The sequence below is a fragment of the Fringilla coelebs genome (assembly GCF_963513975.1).
Source record: "Fringilla coelebs genome assembly, chromosome: 5".
Taxonomy (NCBI): domain Eukaryota; kingdom Metazoa; phylum Chordata; class Aves; order Passeriformes; family Fringillidae; genus Fringilla; species Fringilla coelebs.
The window spans coordinates 2382156-2400951 of NC_140033.1; the positions used below are offsets into that span (position 1 = coordinate 2382156).

General features: G+C 47.5%; 1 protein-coding gene across 1 annotated transcript in view; it reads left to right on the forward strand.

The window, feature by feature from the left end:
- Positions 1–18796, forward strand: part of PLXNA4 (plexin A4) — a gene marked incomplete at both ends in the record, with an annotated part of 438509 nt that overhangs the window by 17454 nt on the left and 402259 nt on the right. Inside the window, one exon of the mRNA XM_084206497.1 lies at positions 3001–3183. Within this exon, the coding sequence (XP_084062623.1) occupies positions 3001–3183 (183 nt within the window). The remainder of the gene's footprint in view (positions 1–3000; positions 3184–18796) is intronic.

The following is an 18796-nucleotide window of genomic DNA, read 5'->3' on the forward strand; positions in this document are numbered from 1 at the left end:
TCATCTGAAGGGGTTGGTTTTGCTTGTGCCTCTGACTGGGGCCAGCTCTGCTGGATTCATCTCATTTCACTGCTTGTCAGAGTAATTTTCTCTGGTTTGGGATGGAGCTCTGCACCTTAGGTAAGATGTCTGCGGGCACTATGAAGCTTTTCATCGTCCTGGTGGTTCCAAGGTCTTGTTTTCCTTGGAAACTTTCCTCCTTTCCCCTCTTTCTGCTGTTTGGGAGTTTCCTGCTTTCAGCCTGAATTGTTATTTCCAGCTTGTCAGGCCATAAGAGTGAGCACTCAGGCAGTTTGATTATACACCTAGAAACACAAATTGTGCTCATTGCCAAGCTGCAGAGTTTCTGGGCAAATTGGGCCTGACTTGAAGACCTGGACTCATGGATCTTACATCCACATGACAATTCAGCTTGGAAGGACATCAAGGGGCCACACAGTTGGGCTGAGGGGATCACCTGGAGCAGTTTTGTGCTCACCTGGCTCTGCTGGAAGGTGCATTTCCAGTTTGGGTGGGTGGTTCCTTCTCCAACACGCCTCCTTTCCCAGCTGGTTATGGATTTTCACGTGCTAGAACTGGGTTGCAGATTTATCTTGGACTTGTTGCTGTCATGTTGGACTAGCAGCATCCTGCCTGCTGCTGCTGGAGGCTGCAGATCTGCTCCCTAATTGCTCTTTTAGCTCTGCTAAAAAGGGCAGTCCACAAACACTAATGACTCCTGCAGGCCAGAGCTCAGGCTAGCTGATCCCTCCTAATGGCTCTTTGAATTCCTCCTAGGTTTTATGTATTTATAAACACATTTAGGACGCATTATTCTTCTATTCAGCAAAACCATCTGTAATTATTGCCCGTAATTGCTGGGTGAGGATAAAACGAATCAGCTATCAGGCTTTTACTGCTGGTGGACTCAAGCAGGGACCATCACTTTTTTTAGCTGTGTTTCCAGGAAGATGTGAGCTCAAAGAAAATCGTCATGGTCCTTTAGTTCTGATATATCAAAACAAGGCAACCTTCCTGTACACTTCATTATTGCTTCTCTAGGCCTTAGCAAAACATTTTAAGTGTTGAAATCTGTGAGTGGCTCCAGAGAAGTTAATGAAGTCCAACGGCTCTGGCAGTTGTGTGCTGGGATATTTGGAGTTTTATTTGATTTATTCTGTTGAGATCTGTGACCTGTATTAGCTTCACCTGCCTCGATGGTGCCTGAAGGTAGAAGAGCTGCCTGTGCCATGTTCCTGCTGTGTTTCTGGAACTCCCTGAAGCCCAAGGAAACACCCTTTAACTGGACATGACATTAATTTTTAAGTGAAGGGATCCTAGTGGAGCATCTAGGTGGTGAAAATGCTGCTGGAGTTCAGATGCAGTGGGTGTTGGAGCTCAGGCAGCAGCATTGATGGACAGGAGTTTTTCTCTAGTTGTTGGGAGTTCATGGATATCTCCAAAAAAAGAAAAAAAAGCTGGAAATCTCCCGTGGTAGCTGTGGAAACTTTCCTCCTCTCCAAAGAACTTCAGGGAATTACAGCATCCCAGTTAAATCACAGAATGGTTTGGGTTGGAAGGTGCCTTAAAGGGAGGAAAGCTGGATGATAATGTCCTTACAAACACCTGGATAGGTGAGGGGTCTTTAGAAGAAATGGGTGTTAATGTCTTTGGCAGAGACATTTAGGCCCAATTCAAACACAAATCCCGGGAATTTTAGCTATGGTTGGAACTCCTGAGCTTTAGGGTTGGACAGATGGGTCTGGGTAAAGCCTGTGGCACTTCTGGTGGATCCCCTGAAGGCAGACAGCCAAAACTGCTGAGTTTTGGGGGAAATGATAGGTTCAAGGGGGAATATGTGGGAGGTGGTTTGGGAAGGCTGCACCTTCCTGGTAATGGGGAAAGGAAGAGGGTGAGTTTAGGATAAAAAGAGGCTGTATCCTCTGAAACCTAGAGAGAGAAACCCCATGGGGGTATGCCCCAGTGGGCTCTCTCTCCATTTATTCAAATAAAATTGCAGAACTCCTCTGTCTCTTTTATGGACCCTGGCTTTTCACAGCGTGTTTTTTCCTCACATGATCCAATCCCACCCCTCTGCCGTGGGCAGGGACACCTTCACCTATCCCAGGCTGCTCCAAGCCCTGTCCAATCTGCCCTCGGGCACTTTCCAGGGATCCAGGGGCAGCCACAAATTCTCTGGACCCTGTGTGCCAGGACCTCACAGCCAACAACTTCTCCCCATCTAACGCTGCTCTCTGGCAGTTTGAAGCAATTCCCTCTTGTCCTGTCCCTCCATGCCTTGTCCCAAGTTCTGCTCCAGCTCTCTTGGAGCCCCTTGAGGCACTGGAAATGCTTTAAGTTCATGATGTTTAATTTTTACCATGCAGCTTTGGCCTGGGCTGACCAGCTGACCACTTCTTGCTCAGACAATGCCTGGACACTCCTGGGAGGATGATAATTTCTGAGATGACACATAAGCAACCTTGCTGAGTTTAGAATTATGAGAGGAGTGGTTTTTTAGGCTTCATAGATGTGATCCTTCGTGTTAGATCCTGGGTCCAGAGAACAGGTCAGAGTGTATTTTATTTGCCAGTGCAGATTTAGCTCTGTGGTTCTTACTCTGGATCTACAAAAATGGTCTTTTTCTTTTCTTTTTTTTTTTTTGACAGAACTTAGTTATGTTTTAGACATTTTCAGCAGACTTGCACTTGATTGGTGAGTCTTGACTGGTAAAACTGACTGGTACAGCAGTAGGAAAAAGGCTTAATGTAATGTATCCTGCTGGGCTGTCATTCAAGAGAACCAACTTTCCAGTTCTCCTTCTGGCTGTAACTCATTGTGTAACTTCAGAGAGTTTTTCTTTTTTTTTTTTTCTTTTTTCCACCTCTTTCTCCAGCCCTCCTTGATTTTTGTCAGCCTGCATAAATTACAGGCACGTTACGCAATGGATGGATACTTCCCAAATGGCTAAAAAATCAGTGACTTCAGCTGTTTACCCCCTTCTTCTTTCTTCCCTTGCAGCTGTTAACAATTGATGACAATTTCTGTGGCCTGGATATGAATGCCCCCTTGGGAGTATCATCCATGGTGCGAGGGCTCCCCATTTTCACCGAGGATGGGGACAGGATGACCTCGGTGATTGCCTACGTCTACAAGAACCACTCCCTGGCTTTTGTGGGCACCAAGAGTGGGAAGCTCAAGAAGGTAAGACCCACGTGGTCCTCTAACTCAGATTTTCATATTTTTATGGTGATTTAAGTGTTGCGTCGAGCGTGAGCGCGGTCCTTGTCCTAAGGTGCTCCTATTTTGAGGATAAAAAATGGTTTGGTTGGCAAAAAACCCCTGTGTTTCACCCTCAAGGGACAGAGATGATCTGAGAAAGGATAAAATCCTCCTTCCAAGTGGTTATTCATCAGGAAATTAATGCTTCAGAAGTCAAACCACAGTCGCAGATGGACGTGATGTAATTTGCATCCAACAGAATTTCGGTGTTCAGACCATCTCTAATTGAGTGAGTGATCACAGGGTGTCTGTGCATGCTGGAGAAAATCACACTGGGGCTGAAGTTTGGGAAAGAGGATTCATGCTCAGAGATCTTTCTTCAGAGCAGTGTGACCGGGCTGTGATCTCACCACGAGCCCAGCACGGGATCAGCGGCCGCCCCGCTGACGTCAGGCTGGGGTTTGTGCTGGAGGAAGAGGGTTGGCTTCAAAGGAGAGCTGTGTCCTGAGCCAAAATGAGCTTTGTGTTTATGGCTGGCGCCACACAAACAGAATCAAGAGTGTGTTTGTGCTCCTTCTGGGGCATTCTCACTGGAAATGTGCCTGTTGCGTGGCTGGGGTTTGCCTTGTGAAGCCCCCAGAGAGGCTGGGGAGGTGGAATCCTCTACCTGTGGCTTTCCCAAGGGAAGATGAGTTGTTGGAAGTGGGCTAATGATGGGCACTGGCTCCATTTCAGCCCCTCTGTGCCAGTCTGACAATGTTGGTCTGAATGTTCAGCCCAGGGGTGTTGTAAGACATGTCTTGTGCAAGGAGATGGTGGCTTGGTCATGGAGATGGGGGAGAAGCTGGGGAGGGAGGTTGGGCAGAGCCTGGTGATGTTTTGGGATGTTGTTTCCTCTTTAAATCCCTTTTGTGAGCAAAGACTTCCAAGTTGGGGCAAATAAAGTGCTGTGAAAAGGTGACCCACTGTGGCTTGTGGGGAGTGAAGGGAGTTGTTTGCTCACAGATGCTTAGGGATAGTCTGGAATCTCTGGTTTTATTCCTCTACCTGTTTCTTCCCTTGAAAAGCAAATCTGGGCTGCAAATTCAGATGGCATTTCCCCCATGCTGAGGGAGGAATGGGATCCTGCCCACTGGCAAATGTCTCTGGCTTTGCTCGAAGCAGAGGAAAGGCTGCTCATGCTTTTGAAAAGAAAATATGGTCTTTTTTTTTTTTATTCAGGCATGTGGAAAAGGAGCCATATTGTTTTAAAAATGGTCATAATAAAAATAATCTCCTCCCCTGGCTAATTAGCTTTTGCTTCCCTGTCATGTGTGATATCATAATAAACTGTTCAGTTCTCCAGTCAGTCTCTTGGAGGGAGGGAAATGGGGCAGCTGAGATCTGAATGGTAAATATCAAAAAGACCTAAACTCTTAATGACTGCTCTCCCTGCACTCACAAGCTTTTGGTTGGGGTTTTTTTTGGCTTCAGGAGAAGAAAACTCAGCCACAGCTCTGTCTCTGCCTTTGCAGGTCGCACTGCAGAGTCCAAGATCTGTTTCCTTTTTAATAGGGGAAAAAAGGAGAGAAAGCTTTCTGTGCTTTATGGAGTGTGGTAGGGAGCAGGGACAGCCTTATAGGGTAAAGAATGAGGAGAGGAGAGCAGAAGTGGCTGATGTAACCTGAGAAAGGGAATAAAATGAAACTTTTTCCTACCATGCTGAATATTCTGCTTGTGGTAGTTCTCACTTTGGGTGAGTTGGAGCAGGGCTGGAGCCTTGGGCTGAGATTTGCTCAGGTGAGTGAATTTCCCCCAAAGAGGCAGAACACAAAGCAAAATGAGGCCCCCCTAACCACGTGTGATTGTTTTGGACCAGTTGATCCAGACTCCTGGAAACCCTTGGGTCCAGCCCAATCCTTGCTGTGTCTTCTGCAATCCCTGACTCTGCTCCTCACATTGTCCCCCTCCAGTGCTCCCGAGGGTGTCTGGCCCTGGGACAGCGACCTGTCACCTCCTCTGGGTGGTTTGGCACTCAGGACTTTCCCTTGAGGCTCCTTGACCCCTGCCATGGGCCTTTGGATGCTTTGTTTTCCACCTTGGCTCATCAATCAGGTGCTGCCAGGAAAATGCTGCGCTGGGATTGCAGCTCCAGCATAATCCATTATTTCAGCATGAAGTTTGTTTTCTGTTCAAAAACACTGGTAAATTGGAGTAAGCCTTGTAGGATTAGATGAAACTCCTGGACAAGTCCCAGGAGCTGGGATTTTATTTTATTTTTTTTTTTTTGTGCTGTTGGGTCCTACCAGGCGTGTCAAGCTCTGCTGCTTCTCCTGGTGCAGTGCAGCTCCTCGGTCAAGCTGCAGTGGAATATTTTGGATGGCATGAAAGAGGAGTTCTGAGATTATCCCCAAGATAGCAGGATTTACTCTGTGCTTGGAAGACTCGTTGCAAGTCATTACAAGATGGTTTTGGAGAAACTTTGCTGCTTTTTTTCCCCTGCAGTTTCAGTATTTTCCTCTCTGTGTGGTTTTTTTTTTTTTTTTTAATGTATGAAAGTGGCAGACTGTGTATCAGATTTTGATTTATGTGATCCATGAATGCTCTGCAAAATACCCACAGTCATAAAGCAATATCTGTTAGTTGATATACAAATGTCACATGTGTCAAAGGAATTTATCCAGTGGCACAACACACAACTGAAGGAAAATATTGTGCTTTACAGGAACATATCATTAAAATGAATACTAGCAGAGTATCAGGAGTCTGCCCATGTAACCAAGACAACAAAGAGGGAAAGAAAAGGAAAAACCAAGATAGAGATAGGGTAGGGAAAGTGTGAGTGAAACCAAATGACACGCTTGGCCCCAGCTATTTCACTGCCCCAGGCAAAATACATTTTGCAACCCCTGCTCATTCACAGAGCTCCCTGTGCAGTCCATCAGGAAGGCACAGAATAATGTGCTGGAGAAACATTCCCTCCAATTCTGCTGCCTTGTGCATGGCACAGCCCTATTGTATTTGTGGGGTTCCCAGAAGAAGGAGGGAATGATGAATCTGACTCCATGCTCTCGAAGGATAATTTATTATTTTATGGTACTATATTACATTAAAGAATACTAAACTGTACTTAAGAATACAGAAGGGAAACTTACACAATGCTAAAAAGATGAAAACTCCCGACTCTCTCCAGAGTCCCAACACAGCTTGGCACTGATTGTCCAATGAGTGAAAACAACTCACACCAGAAATCCAATGGAACAATCCCCTGTTGGATAAACAATCTCCAACACATCCCAAAGCAGCAAAACACAGGAGAAGCAAATGAGATAAGAATTGTTTTCCTTTTCTCTGAGGCTTCTCAGCTTCCCAGGAGAAGAATCCTGGGCGAAGAGATTTTCCCAGGGAATGTGAATGCGACACAGCCCAGCCCTGCAGAATGAAGAAATAAATAGGAGGAAAATGAAGAGCTGTGCAAAAGGAAAAATTCTCCCTGTCCACATAAAAACCACTGTTCTTACATTAAAGGTTTCATGGGGGTTTGTGGCTTTTTCAGGATGGAGAAGGGTGGCCCAGGGAGGAGAAGTTCAGTCCTTTGCTCAGCCAGGATCTTCTGGTGTGTCTCCATGCAAATGGCAGGGAATGTTTTCCTTGCTCAAAGGGTGGTGGAGAAAATGAATGTGTTAAGTGCTGTGAGGTGTGTGATCACCTCAAACAGCTTAATTCAACAGATCAGGTGGGATGGAAAACCAGCTCCTGACCACTCGTGGCATTGTTTAATGAGAAATATTTCATCTTGCAGTGCTTTGGTTGGAACCCAGTGTCTGATTTCCTCCTGTGCTGGCTGTCCCATGGTGTTCCCATGTGTCTGTACCACTTTGGTGGTGTGTTCCCACAGTTTAGTGCAATCCAGGGATCCTGATGGGCTTCCTTGGCTGCAAAGCCCTCTGCATTCCCCTGGGGAATGCTTCAGGCAAAACCCGTGGCTGAAATGCAGTTGGCAACCCTGGGAGTTTTTAGTGATTTCTTCCAGGAGATGCAAAAAGAAACCTGAATTTAACAAATGCCTGGTTTGTCTCCCTGCAAACAGCACAGGAGCTATTCCTGGGGATGGTCTCCCTACAAACCACTTTGCTGTAAAAGAGCCAGGTGCCAAAATTCCCTGGCTTTTTATTTTTCCTTTGCTCACTCTCTCATTCCCACTCAGCTCTTCAGTGGCAGGAAGAAAAGCAGGGATGTACTCATGGGCTTGGTTTGGATTTCTTTCCTGGTGCCACTAATACCTGGCATCACTAAGAGAGTGTAGCAGTATTCCATATTCCTTGCATTCCTTCCCCAGGCATTTAATTTATGGGTCACTGCTTCTGTACAGATCATTTCCAGTCAAAGAAATACAACTTAACTGCAATAATTCTGTGTGGAGGTGCAGGTGTAAAGGGAGAGTTGAGCTTACAAAAATGTCAGCCTGGGAGCAGCCCCAGGAATTGCATTTCTCACAAACAAAAAAGCTCTGGTCTACTTTGAAATGTTTATTTGCTAATGGAGTAGTAGAAATTTTCCTTTATTTGAAACTTCCCTGTAAGAAATTGTTTGGTTTCTTTTTATTCCACCCAAATATTTCACTCAAAGCCTTTTCTATGCTGAATTCCTTGCAGAGAGAGAACTTTAAATTAAAAACCAACACTTTCACTCTGTGGGCTGTATTTAATTTTTCATCAAATCCAATCAGTTTGTGGTCTTTGAAGGGTTTTTAGATGTGGAATGTCGTGTGGGGTGAACGTTTTCATTTGGATCCAACAGCTCTGAAATCTGGCCAGCACTTCCCACCAGGTATCAACTCTTTTTAGGAGAACATCCTCAGTATTGCCCAGTTCCATGGATATCCACCCTCTGGATAACCCTGAGCCCTTGGGAGCCTGCTTTCTCTGGATCCAGAGACACCACAGGGAGAATTTGAAATCTGGGAGCTGGGATTTGCAATTCTCACTTTGGCCCCTCACAGTGGTGTTGGGGAAGTGCTAAGTGGTGACTGGAAGTGCTCAAGGCCAGGTTGGATGACGATGTCCCTGGTGTCAAGATGACCCCGAAGTGTTGCAAAGTCTCTTTTTCCCAGCCCTGAGACCAAAGAAGAAGACAGGATTCCTTGGCTCTCGTTGTCAAGGTTGTTTATTTGTTCTTATCTATAAGATTCTTTCTCTGACCCACTGAGGTCTGTCCAGCAGGTCGGGTTGTGGCACAGTCCCTGCCCTTGGGGTGCTGTTGGCTTTTTATACTCAGAACTACGTGTGCTTTATTTCCAATAATTTCCCAATACCCATCACCTGTGTTAGACAGTCTGTCTCTGCTCTAAACCAATCCAGAAGTGTCACCATCCCAGCAGAAGATGGAGGACAAGAAGAAGAAGCACAGGACATGCCCAGTTTCCTCCATTTACCTCCAGAACCCCCATTCTAAATCCCCAAAATTCTGCTTTTTCACCCTGTGACAAGTTCGCTGTCATTCTACTCAAACCCTTGTGGCTTGTAACTCCTCACACAAAGTTGGTAATTGTTTCCATGGCTAAAATCAAAGGCACAGGTGTTTGTGACTCTGTGCCAAGGTCTCTGAGCCCCCTGCCAGGGTCTGGAATCTCCCAGGGCAGCCAGAGGGATGTCCTGGGTTCCGACAGTTGGATGAGGCTTGGAGCAGCCTGCTGGAGTGGAAGGGGTCCCTGGCCATGGAATTGGTGTCCCAGTTCCAGCAGGGGATTGGGATTTACCTCCCATCCAAGGAGGGGGCAGCTCTGGGATTGCCGTGCTTGGGATGTCAGTCTGGTGGTAGCTGCAGAGATCCCCACTGCTCCTCCAGGCCAGGGGGTTTCTGAATGCACACAAAACAAGAAGCCCAGCTCAGTTTTGATTCTCCCTGGAGGGAATTCTGCAGCTGACAGCTCTGTGTGAATGCCAGCAGGGAAACTCAGCTCCCTTCTCCTTCCCTCTGCTGCCTTGAAAGACTTGGGGATCTTTTGAGTTTTATTTTTTCCCCCCAGCTGTTTGGCAGGTTGACTTGACTGCTCTGAAAACATGCTGGAGAGCCTCTGGCTCCTGCTGGGAAGATGGTTTCTGCAAGAGGGGCTGGTTCACCCAGGCCTCTCCTCACAGCTTCCTGAGCCAGCAGGAGTCCAGGTGCTTCACAGATTTGTGATGGAGCAGCGCTGGTTCCTGTCAGAATTTGATGTTTGTAGTTGTCTGTGTCCTACCTTGATGTGCAGCCCCTCTTTGAGAGGTTGTTGCCAGCTTAGATGCCTGGAAATTAGTTAATTCTTCTGGCTGAAGCACTCAAAGTTGTGGTTTTGGCAGCTGTGGTGAACTCAGCACTTTGTACTCGTGTTGGGTGAAAGGGGTGGTGAGAAGTTATTGGTTTCTCTGGGTCTGGATTGAAGGCACTGGAGATGGCAGTTCATGCTCACACTCAGGTGTTTATTATTTCTTAGTAAAACAGTCTCACTGCTGTGAGTTCTGCAGCTTTTCATTAGAGGGCACAAAATGGCCAACAATCTCTTGTTACAAGGACTTTTAGGACTAAACTATCCAATTAAGAGCTGACACCTGGATTATTTTCCCTTTTAACCCAATAACTGATCCCACAGAGCTGCAATGGGGACTTTTCTGCCCAATTACAAAATGCCACCCAAACCCATGGAGAAGGAGGAAGAAGCAGCATGAAGGAGAAACCCAGGCCAACACCCTGTGCCCTCCATCTTGCTGCCATCCACAACACACTAAAAACCCCAAACCCTCAATTTCTCACCCAGTGATCCACCTACACTGCTCTCTATAATCTATTGCACACTTTTGTGGATTCCAGTCCATCCTGAAATCTGGGAAACTTTCTCCATGGATGAGGGTCAAAGTCAGTGCTGCCCTGGGGGTCAGGGCACCCCAGAGCAGACACAGAAATATTCCCAGTGCCCTGGGTTTCCACAGGAATCAATGTGGACATTAGGCAATGGCACAATTTCTCCTGGGTCAGGTAATAATCATTGTCTAGTGATCATAAAGTCCTCAAACATCACCTAAAGATGAATGGACTCTGTTCCCATGGGTGAAATCAGAGATGCAGGATATGCACAGATGAAATCAGAGAGGCAGGGTATGCAAATAGGAGTGCTGCTGGTAGATGGAGGGAAGGTGATCACCTCGGGCTCAATTGCCAGGCCACATCCAGCTACTGCACCCAGTTTTGGGCTACTCAGAGCAAAAGCTTTGTTGACAACCAGAACAAGTTCAGGAAAGGGTCAAGAGTTTGGCCAGGAGCTGGAGACCCTGCCCTGAGAGGAGGGGAAGAGAGAAATGAGCTTATTGAGGCTGGGAAGAGAAAATGTGGAGGAGGAACCAGAATTCCCATGCCAACAGGGAGGTGATTGAGGAGTTGGAGACAGGTTCTTTGTGTTGGTGAGTGAGGAGAGGATGTGGAACAGCAGGCATAAGCTGGCATGGAAAATTCCAATTTGACACAAGGAAGAGCTTTTTGCCCATGAGGACCTTGAAGAAGCAGTTCCTGCTCTTGGAGACTTTCAAGGCCAGAAGGGACAGAACAACCTGGTCTGATCTCACAGCAGAGCCTGCTTTGAGCAGGAGGTTGGGTCAGAGACCCTTCCAGCCTGGATTACCCTGTGATCCATCCTCTGCCCTAAACCCACTCCAGAGGGGCTCTGTGCAGGCTCTGCTGCTGAGCTGGTGCTGCCAGCACTTGTTTGAAACACCCACCAAGGGTTCCATCACTGCAGGTGGCTGCTTTGCCTCTCACATCCCTCATTTCCATTGCTCTGGGACTTCCAGCTACAACTTCTCCACGTCTCACACTGCAGCTTGTTGCAGTGTCTAACTGCAGGAGGAAAACTCCTTTTTTTTTTTCTCTTCTCCTGTGACATGCAGGCTGCTGTTCCTGGGAAGAACTGGAGCCTGCTTTTTGGCAGAGAGCAATTAATTTTCCACGTCTCTCCTTCGAGTACCCCTCTCTGCTTTCTGACTGCTCAGCAATCTCTGTGCTGGTGTGCAGGGTTTGGCTGAGCTGTGCTTTCACTGGGTGCTTTTCCTACATGTGTTGAGTGCTGCTCTTTTTTTTTTCTTTTTTTTTTTATTTTTGGATATTCTGGTTCAGCTGTGACTCAGAGCCTTGTCAGAGACGGAATCTTGTGATCATGCAGTGAGATTTGCAAATAACTGTCTAATCCCTCCAAATTCTACACCAGCAGTTCTGCACTGTGTGCTTTTACTCCCAGCTCCAGGAGAAAGAGCAGGCTCCAGTGAGCCCGCTCCAGCAGGCTGTGCCTTTATCAATCCAAACCCTTCCTTTAAATGCAGCCTGCATTTGGCAGCTCTGCAGAGCTGGGTTTCCCCTCCGAGGGCTGAGGATGTGCCTTGAGCAGGCAGGGGGACGTCAGTGACAAAACCAAAGAGGAGGGGACAGGTAACAACGCCCTGCTGCCTGTTCCTTGCTGGAATCCATGGGCCCTGCAGCCTCCTGGGGGACAGCTGGCTGTGTCACCTGCCCTGTGGTGGTGGCAGGTGATGTTCTGCATGGTGCCAGCAGCTCTGCAGGGTGTTCAGGCTGTGGAGCCTGCCACAGCAGCACAGCCAGTGGAAATCGTGCAGGGGTGGGATGCAAGGAAAAGCAAATTCATTCCCATGTCCCTCTGGTCCTTTGCTTCTCTTTGTCCCTTTGTTCTCAGGGAATTGCTGTGGCTGGAACATCAGGTGATCAGCTTTGGTCTTCACCTGCTCCTTCTGCTCTCCAGCCTCCAGAGAGGCTGCTGAGCTCTCCATGCACTCCAGTGAATTCCCGGATGGATGCCCAGCCAAAAAGGCTCTTGTGGTGCCTTCCTCCTCTCTAGCCCCTTCCTTTTTGACTGGGATAATGACTTTTCAGGGAGCCCTTGAAGTGCCTCTTGCATCTGCCTTTGATTTGAATGCCTCTTGCCTGCTGACCCTTCTTAAGGGAAGTCGGCTTAAGTGCGGTTCTCCTAATTAGTTTTGCTTTAATTTAATCTTTTGAAATAATTTTATCAAAAAGAGGAAACCTTCTCCTGGCTCCCTTATTTTATTGGCTTGTTTTCATGCATGGTCTCTGGGTTTATTTCTATGTTTCCCTTGTCTCTAGATAGGACATCATTTGCATATTTGATTAAGCTCCATATGTTATCAGGGAGCCAGTTGAAAGAAGAGCAAGTCCCTGATAAGGTGCTGTGCATCCATCTCTCCTTTTCACTTTGCATCTGGTTGTAGCAAGCAGATCTTTTTAAGAAATGGTCCTGATGGTTTTTTTGGTGCAGTTCTTCACATTGTCTTAATTTTTGTCTGGACTGCCCACTAAGTAGTTAGTGCTAGGAAAGCACTGAAGCTTTAGAAAATGGATGTAGTTTATTGAAATGCCATCTTTCTACAAACTGTTTGCAGAAGACCCAAAACGAGTCTGGATGCTGATCACTGGCCCTTGGCTGCTCGTTTTTCACTGCCCTCCACTCCATCCTCCTCTCCACCCTGCTGCTGTAGCTGTGCCCAAAATCAGCTCCTCCCTCTCCCTCTGGCCAGATGTCTGATCTCTGTCCCAGCTGCTGATGGGGGGAATGCAAACAGCACAGTTTGACAGCTCCTGGCCTTAGGAAGGGGTGGGCAGAGGAGCTGGGCACTGTTGGGGATGTGAACCTTGGCAGTGAGATCCAGGTTCAGTTTCACAGAATTCACAGAATGACCAGGTTGGGAGAGACCTTCAAGGCCATCGAGTCCAGCCCAGCCCCTCAGGCAGAGCCTGGCAGGCAGTGCCACATCCAGGCTTGTTAAACACACCCAGGGATGGGGACTGCAGCACCTCCCCTGCAGCCACTGCAGAACTTTATCCCCCTTGCTGGAAAAGCTTTTTCCTGCTCTCCAGCCTGAATTTTCCTGGGCACAGCTTGGGGCTGTGTGCTCTGGTTGTGTCAGTGCTGCTGGAGAAAGAGCCCGAGCCCAGCTGGGCACAGGCACCTTTCAGGAGCTGCAGGGAGGGCTGGGGGCAGCCCTGAGTCTCCTTTCCTGCAGGCTGAGCACGCCCAGCTCCCTCAGGGCTCCTCTCAGGGTTTGTGTTCCCAGCCCCTCACCTCCTGCTCAATGGCAAGTGGAATTTGGACCCACCACGTCCTGGAGGGCATCAGGCACAGCTCTGCTGGGTGGTTGGAAGGAATGGATTGTCCTGCCTTGCTCCCACCCTGAGTCCTATGTGCAATTTTGGATGCCACAGTATAAGAAAAATAATTATAAAGCCATTAGTGTCCAAAGGAAGGCAGTGAAGATGGGGAAAAGCCATTTGAGGAGTGTCTGAGGTCATTTGGTTTGCTCAGCACGGTGAGGAGGAGTCTGGGGGAGACCTCATTGCAGTCTGCAGCTTCCTCCTGAGGGGCAGAGACTGATCTCCTCTCTCTGTAACCCGGGACAGGACAGAGAGGAACATCTGGAGCTGTGTCAGGGAAGGTTTACCTTGGAGATGAAGGAAAGGTTCTTCCTCCAGAGGGTGATGGAGCACTGGACAGGCTCCCCAGGGAACGGGCACATTCCACATTCCTCTGTCTGTGACCAGGGACAGGACCCAAAGGAACACCTGGAGCTGTGTCAGAGAAGGTTTAGGTTGGAAATTTCTTCCCCCAGAGGGTGGTGGGCACTGAACAGGTTCCCCATGGAATTGCCACATTCCCAAGGCTCATGCCAGAGCTCCAGGAGCATTTGGACAATGCTCTTGGGGATGCACAGGGTGGGATTGTTGGGTGTCTTGAGCAGGACTGGATGATCCTTGTGGCTCCATTCCAACTGAGGATATTCTGTGGTTCTCTGAGGCTCTCTACAGGATCCCGTTGTGCCTGTGGGGAATGTTTTGCACAGAAATTTCGTGTCCCCACGTTGGCTCTGCTTTGTTGAGTCTCAGCTGGGCTATTTCCTGCAGGTAGTTGCTGCACTCTGGGCTGACACCTTCTCCCAGGTGCTGGAAATCACTGCAGTGCAGGCAGCAGGGCTGCAGGGGCTGAAAACAGAATAGCCACAGGTGCATAATTCAGAAATGTATTTTGTGCAAATATGTGTATGCATGAAAAAAAATCTCCGAAGTAAACACATGCCTTGCAGGTTTTGTTCTCTGACTATTGCACTATGAAAACAATTTGCCTTAAGCAGCTCTCCCAGCCCACCTCTACGAACCCTCTAATTGAAAACCAGCTGTGGGATACCCCCGAGGAAACACAGGGGAATGTGCATTCAACAGTAATTTTCTCCTCCTTTCTGCTGGTGTTCAAGCTGGGGGAGGCTTTGTTTGGTTTGTGACCCATAATTAGGCATTTGTGGTGGTGATCAGAGTCCAACTCCTGGCCTGGCAAAGGCAGGGCGAGTTCACAGCAAACAAAAGTAATGTAATTAGTTGTGCTGGAGCTGGGGAGGGGACCACAGCTTGGAAAAAGAGCTTTTCCCTCAAAAGACAAGGAACGAGCCAGCTTTTAATTAGAAGGCAAAAAGGAATGTGCCTCACTTTGTTAGGATAAGCAGTGTTGGGCTGGGGAGGGTTTGAAAATCTCTCTCCACATCTCCCCTGCACACACCCCATGTCCTGACCAGTGCAGAGGTTGTGAACATTTGAGAGGGAACTTTGGTGCCACCAGCACATCCAGGAGTTGTGAATGCTCCTGGTGGGGCTTGAGGAATAAAATAAAATAAAATCCTCCTTTCCAACTTGAGCCCTTCCCCTCGTGCTTCTTTCATTTTGGTTTAATGACCCTTGGGCTCTGTCATGTCCTGTTCTGTGGTGGCAGCCTGGCTGGAGAGAACTCAGGCTCTGAGGGATTTATTGCTGGTTGTTGGACTGGTGTGTGAGGAGTTGTGCTGGTTTTTTGGAGTCAAGCCTTGATGGATTGCTGGTCATTGGACTGGTGTTGTGCTGGTTTTTGGAGGCCCCAGCCCACCTGGTGTCTGTGGGAGTGAAGATGTGTGTTGCTGTGTGGGACTCAGGGATCTGCTCCTGCTTGTTCTAACACTTGTCTTCTTGTTTTGCTTTGGATTTTTTTTTCTCTAACCTCCCAAACCCTGTTGGTGACCTCTCACCTCTCCTAAATGAAACCATATGGAAGAGCTGCAGGTTCTTGGCCTTTTTTGGAATTAGGAAGGCTTTGATTGCAGGGTGAGGGGTGTAGAAATATGGACTGAAGGCTAGACCAGGGCAGTTCATCAAAGATGAGATTTGTCAAGTCCCCCTGGGATGCTGTGCCCAGGGTGACCCAAAAGAATCTTCCTGGCTGTGACAGCAGCAGTTAAACCTCTAGACCTGACTGTAACCTGGTGGTGTCAAATCTAGGTTGATGTCAATGACTTTTTTTTCATGATTTGACTCTAATTTCTTGGATTTCTGCATCCTGGCCAATGCCACTATGTCACTAAGGATGGTCTTTCCTCCTCTAAACTAAAAGAGGCATTGAATTACAAAGAGTTGGAGTGATATTTGAATTCAAAACCATCCCCCCAAAAAAAAAAGGTTTGCCAGCTGGGTTGGTGTCCACACTTGACTAGAGATGGCAGGACTGTGTTTGTGAAGATACCCCTTAATCCATGGAACATCACCCCTAAGAGCTGTTCACCCAGCAGGCACCAAGCTGGATCCCCCTTGGAGCAGCCAGCCTGGAAGTGTGTGCTGGAATCCAGTGGAACACTCCAAGGCTCTAAAGAGAGATGGTTTGGGAGCCCAGGGGGTGCCAAGAGAGGCAGTCTGTGTCACAGTCATATTTTATGGAAAAGAATCCTTCCTCAGGATTCTTCTCCTGGGAAGCTGAGAAGCCTCAGAGAAAAAGGAAAACAATATTATCTGATTTGCTTCTCCTGTGTTTTGCTGCTGTGGAATGTGGTTGGAGATTGTTTATCCACAGGTGATTGTTTCATTGGTTTCATGTGAGTTGTTTTGACTCAATGATCAATCAGGGCCAAGCTGTGTCAGGGCTCTGGAAGGAGTCAGGAGTTTTCATTATTATCTTTTCAGCCTTCTGTCTGTATCCTTTCTGTATTCTTTAGTATAGTTTAATATCGCATTCTTTACGATAATATAGTATCATAAAATAATAAATTACCCTTCTGAGAGCATGGAGTCAGATTCATCATTCCTTCCTGCCATGGGGCACCCAGCAAATACAATAAAGCCTGGAGAGGAAAGTTGGGAGCAAGCCCTGTGTGGGTTTCAGCTCTGGTTGCGCTCTGTCGTGCTGAACGTGTTCTGCTGGTGATTCCCAGGGCTGGGTCACTCTGGATAACAAAGCAGCACCTCCTGGGGGGCTCTGGTGGCTTTGGGAAGCTCTGCTGAGGGTTGTTTCTGCAGCTGATGTGGTGCATTGGCAGAGGAGCCCAGCACACTCCGTCTGTGGCACCCTAGCAGTGCAAACCTCTGCCTCTCCTGCCAGCTGTGCTGGCATCCCACCCTGCTCAGACCCTCGTGGATGAGCTCTGCAGTCATCCTCCTGACTTCTTGTAATTTCATAGTTAAACTGAAGTTGGCAATAAATTCCAGTGATGTCAGAGGAAAAAGGTTATCACCCAGACTGGCAGAGAACTCATCCTATGAATTTTTCAGGACCCCTCCTGATGAAATCTAATTAAACACCACCACTGGCACCGTGCACATCTCCCTGTGTTTGTCATGTGGCTGATCAGGGCTGGGTTACCAGGGGGAGTTTATGGCTTGTGATATCTGCTGGGGTGGCTGTGGTTTCACACAGCACAGGCACTTTGATCTTTCCCCCCCACTGCTCACAAATTTCTGTGGGTTTTTCTCGGGTTTCCTGTGCCGCTGATTGATCTCCTCGGGGTCTAAGGGAAGGTGCTGAGGACAGAGAGAAAACCTGAGTGACAAGGACACTTCTCCTGCCCTTCAGACAGCGCCTGTGTTCTGGGAAGAGATGGGACCCTGGCATCCTGTTAGCTTGGAGTGTCTCACAATGAGAATAACTCATTTTGCTGTCTTCTTATGGAACAGAGCAACGTTTTACAAGAAATAAATAAACCCAACCCAAACGCAGCCCCGTGCCAAATCAAAACTGATTGCTTCTCCCTCCTCTCCCTTTCAATAAAACAAACAAGCTGTGAAAGTTGTATGGTCTATGAAACAACCACTTATGGTTATTTGACCTCCTCCCCTCCCTTTCCCTCCTTTCTTTTTTATTTTTATTTAATTAGTTCTCTTCTCACAGATATTTCTACCATGAGATGGAAAAGTCAAAATGTTTTGATGCTTTCAAGCCCCTTCTCCCCCTGCAATGATGTAAATTAATTCCCCAAATCCCACCTAAATTCTGAATTTTTAGCTAATATTTCTATTAATGGAGAGAGAGAGAGGGGAAAAAAAAGAGAAAATGTTTGCAAATTTGTATGTCTGTTTTCCTTGCACGTCTGTCTTAGTCTGCAATATGTGGAGAGGTGGGAGATCTTATGAGACTGCTGCCTTTAGTCTCTTTGTTAAACTTCTTCTGCCGGGTTAGCATTTTTGTCTGCTTGGAAGCTGGAGGATTGAACTCACCTGGGAGCCCCAGCAGTGAAATAAATTATCATAATAGAGCAGGAAAAGAATATATTTTAAGATGGTGAGCGGTGCAGGACTGCCCTGGTGTATTACATCTGTTCACGTGGAGATGTAAGACGTGGCTTTGGCTTTGGGGCACACGAGTGGGATATTCTTGTTTTGAGGGGAGGGGGCTGAAGGGATGCAGGTAAATATAACATAAATACAGTCCCAAACACATCCTGACACTGACAGTTACTATAACAGCAAGCTAAAGCTGAGCACTGATTGTTAATTCATGATTTTTAAGCCAGCCTCTTAACATTTTTAGAAGAATCTGGTTCTTCTTAGGGGACTGGCAGAGAGATGAAGGGCAGGAGATTGGAAGATCTGTTGTAATTAATATTCCAATGCTCTGCTTTAACAAATTGTCAGCACAATGGGTGGGAGTGCAGGTGCAGGGCTGTTCACCAGGGTGTTTTATGCCCTTCTGTTAAAAAAGGATTAATCTTTAGCTTGAACCAGAGTACCTGGCAAGGGGGATCTGAGCTCAACCCCTCCAGAAAAGCTCTGAGTACTCCCAGGCTGGGATGTGGCAACAGGAGCTGAACACCCCCAAAGTCATTACACAGATCCTGCCATTTTTTGTTAACCAACACTGATATTCTGTGAGGTTTTTTCCTCCTGGGGTTTTCACCTTGCTCATTTTGCAGCCCCTACCCCAGCAGTGGATCCTCTGTGCTGCTTCCTTCCCTGTTAAGGAAATCTCAGGCTCTTCCCTCTGCAAGCCCTCCCTGACATTGCCATGGCAGTGCTGGCCTTCTCCTCACTGCTAGGAAAGATGAGATCACTGGCACTAAATATATCCCCTTGTCCATGCCAGGGATGCTCTGGCAGACTCTGCAGTGACTTATTTTCTATGTTTTGTCAATTCTCTCTGGCAGGTGATTTCATTAACTGCTCTTTGATTGCTCTTGCTTTTTCTTGTTTTCGCTCTCCTGATGGAAAGGTGCTGGTGGCCACCTTGCAGTTCCTCCCTCCAGGTCAGCCTTGTCACCTGGCTCCCAAAACTACTTCTCTGTTT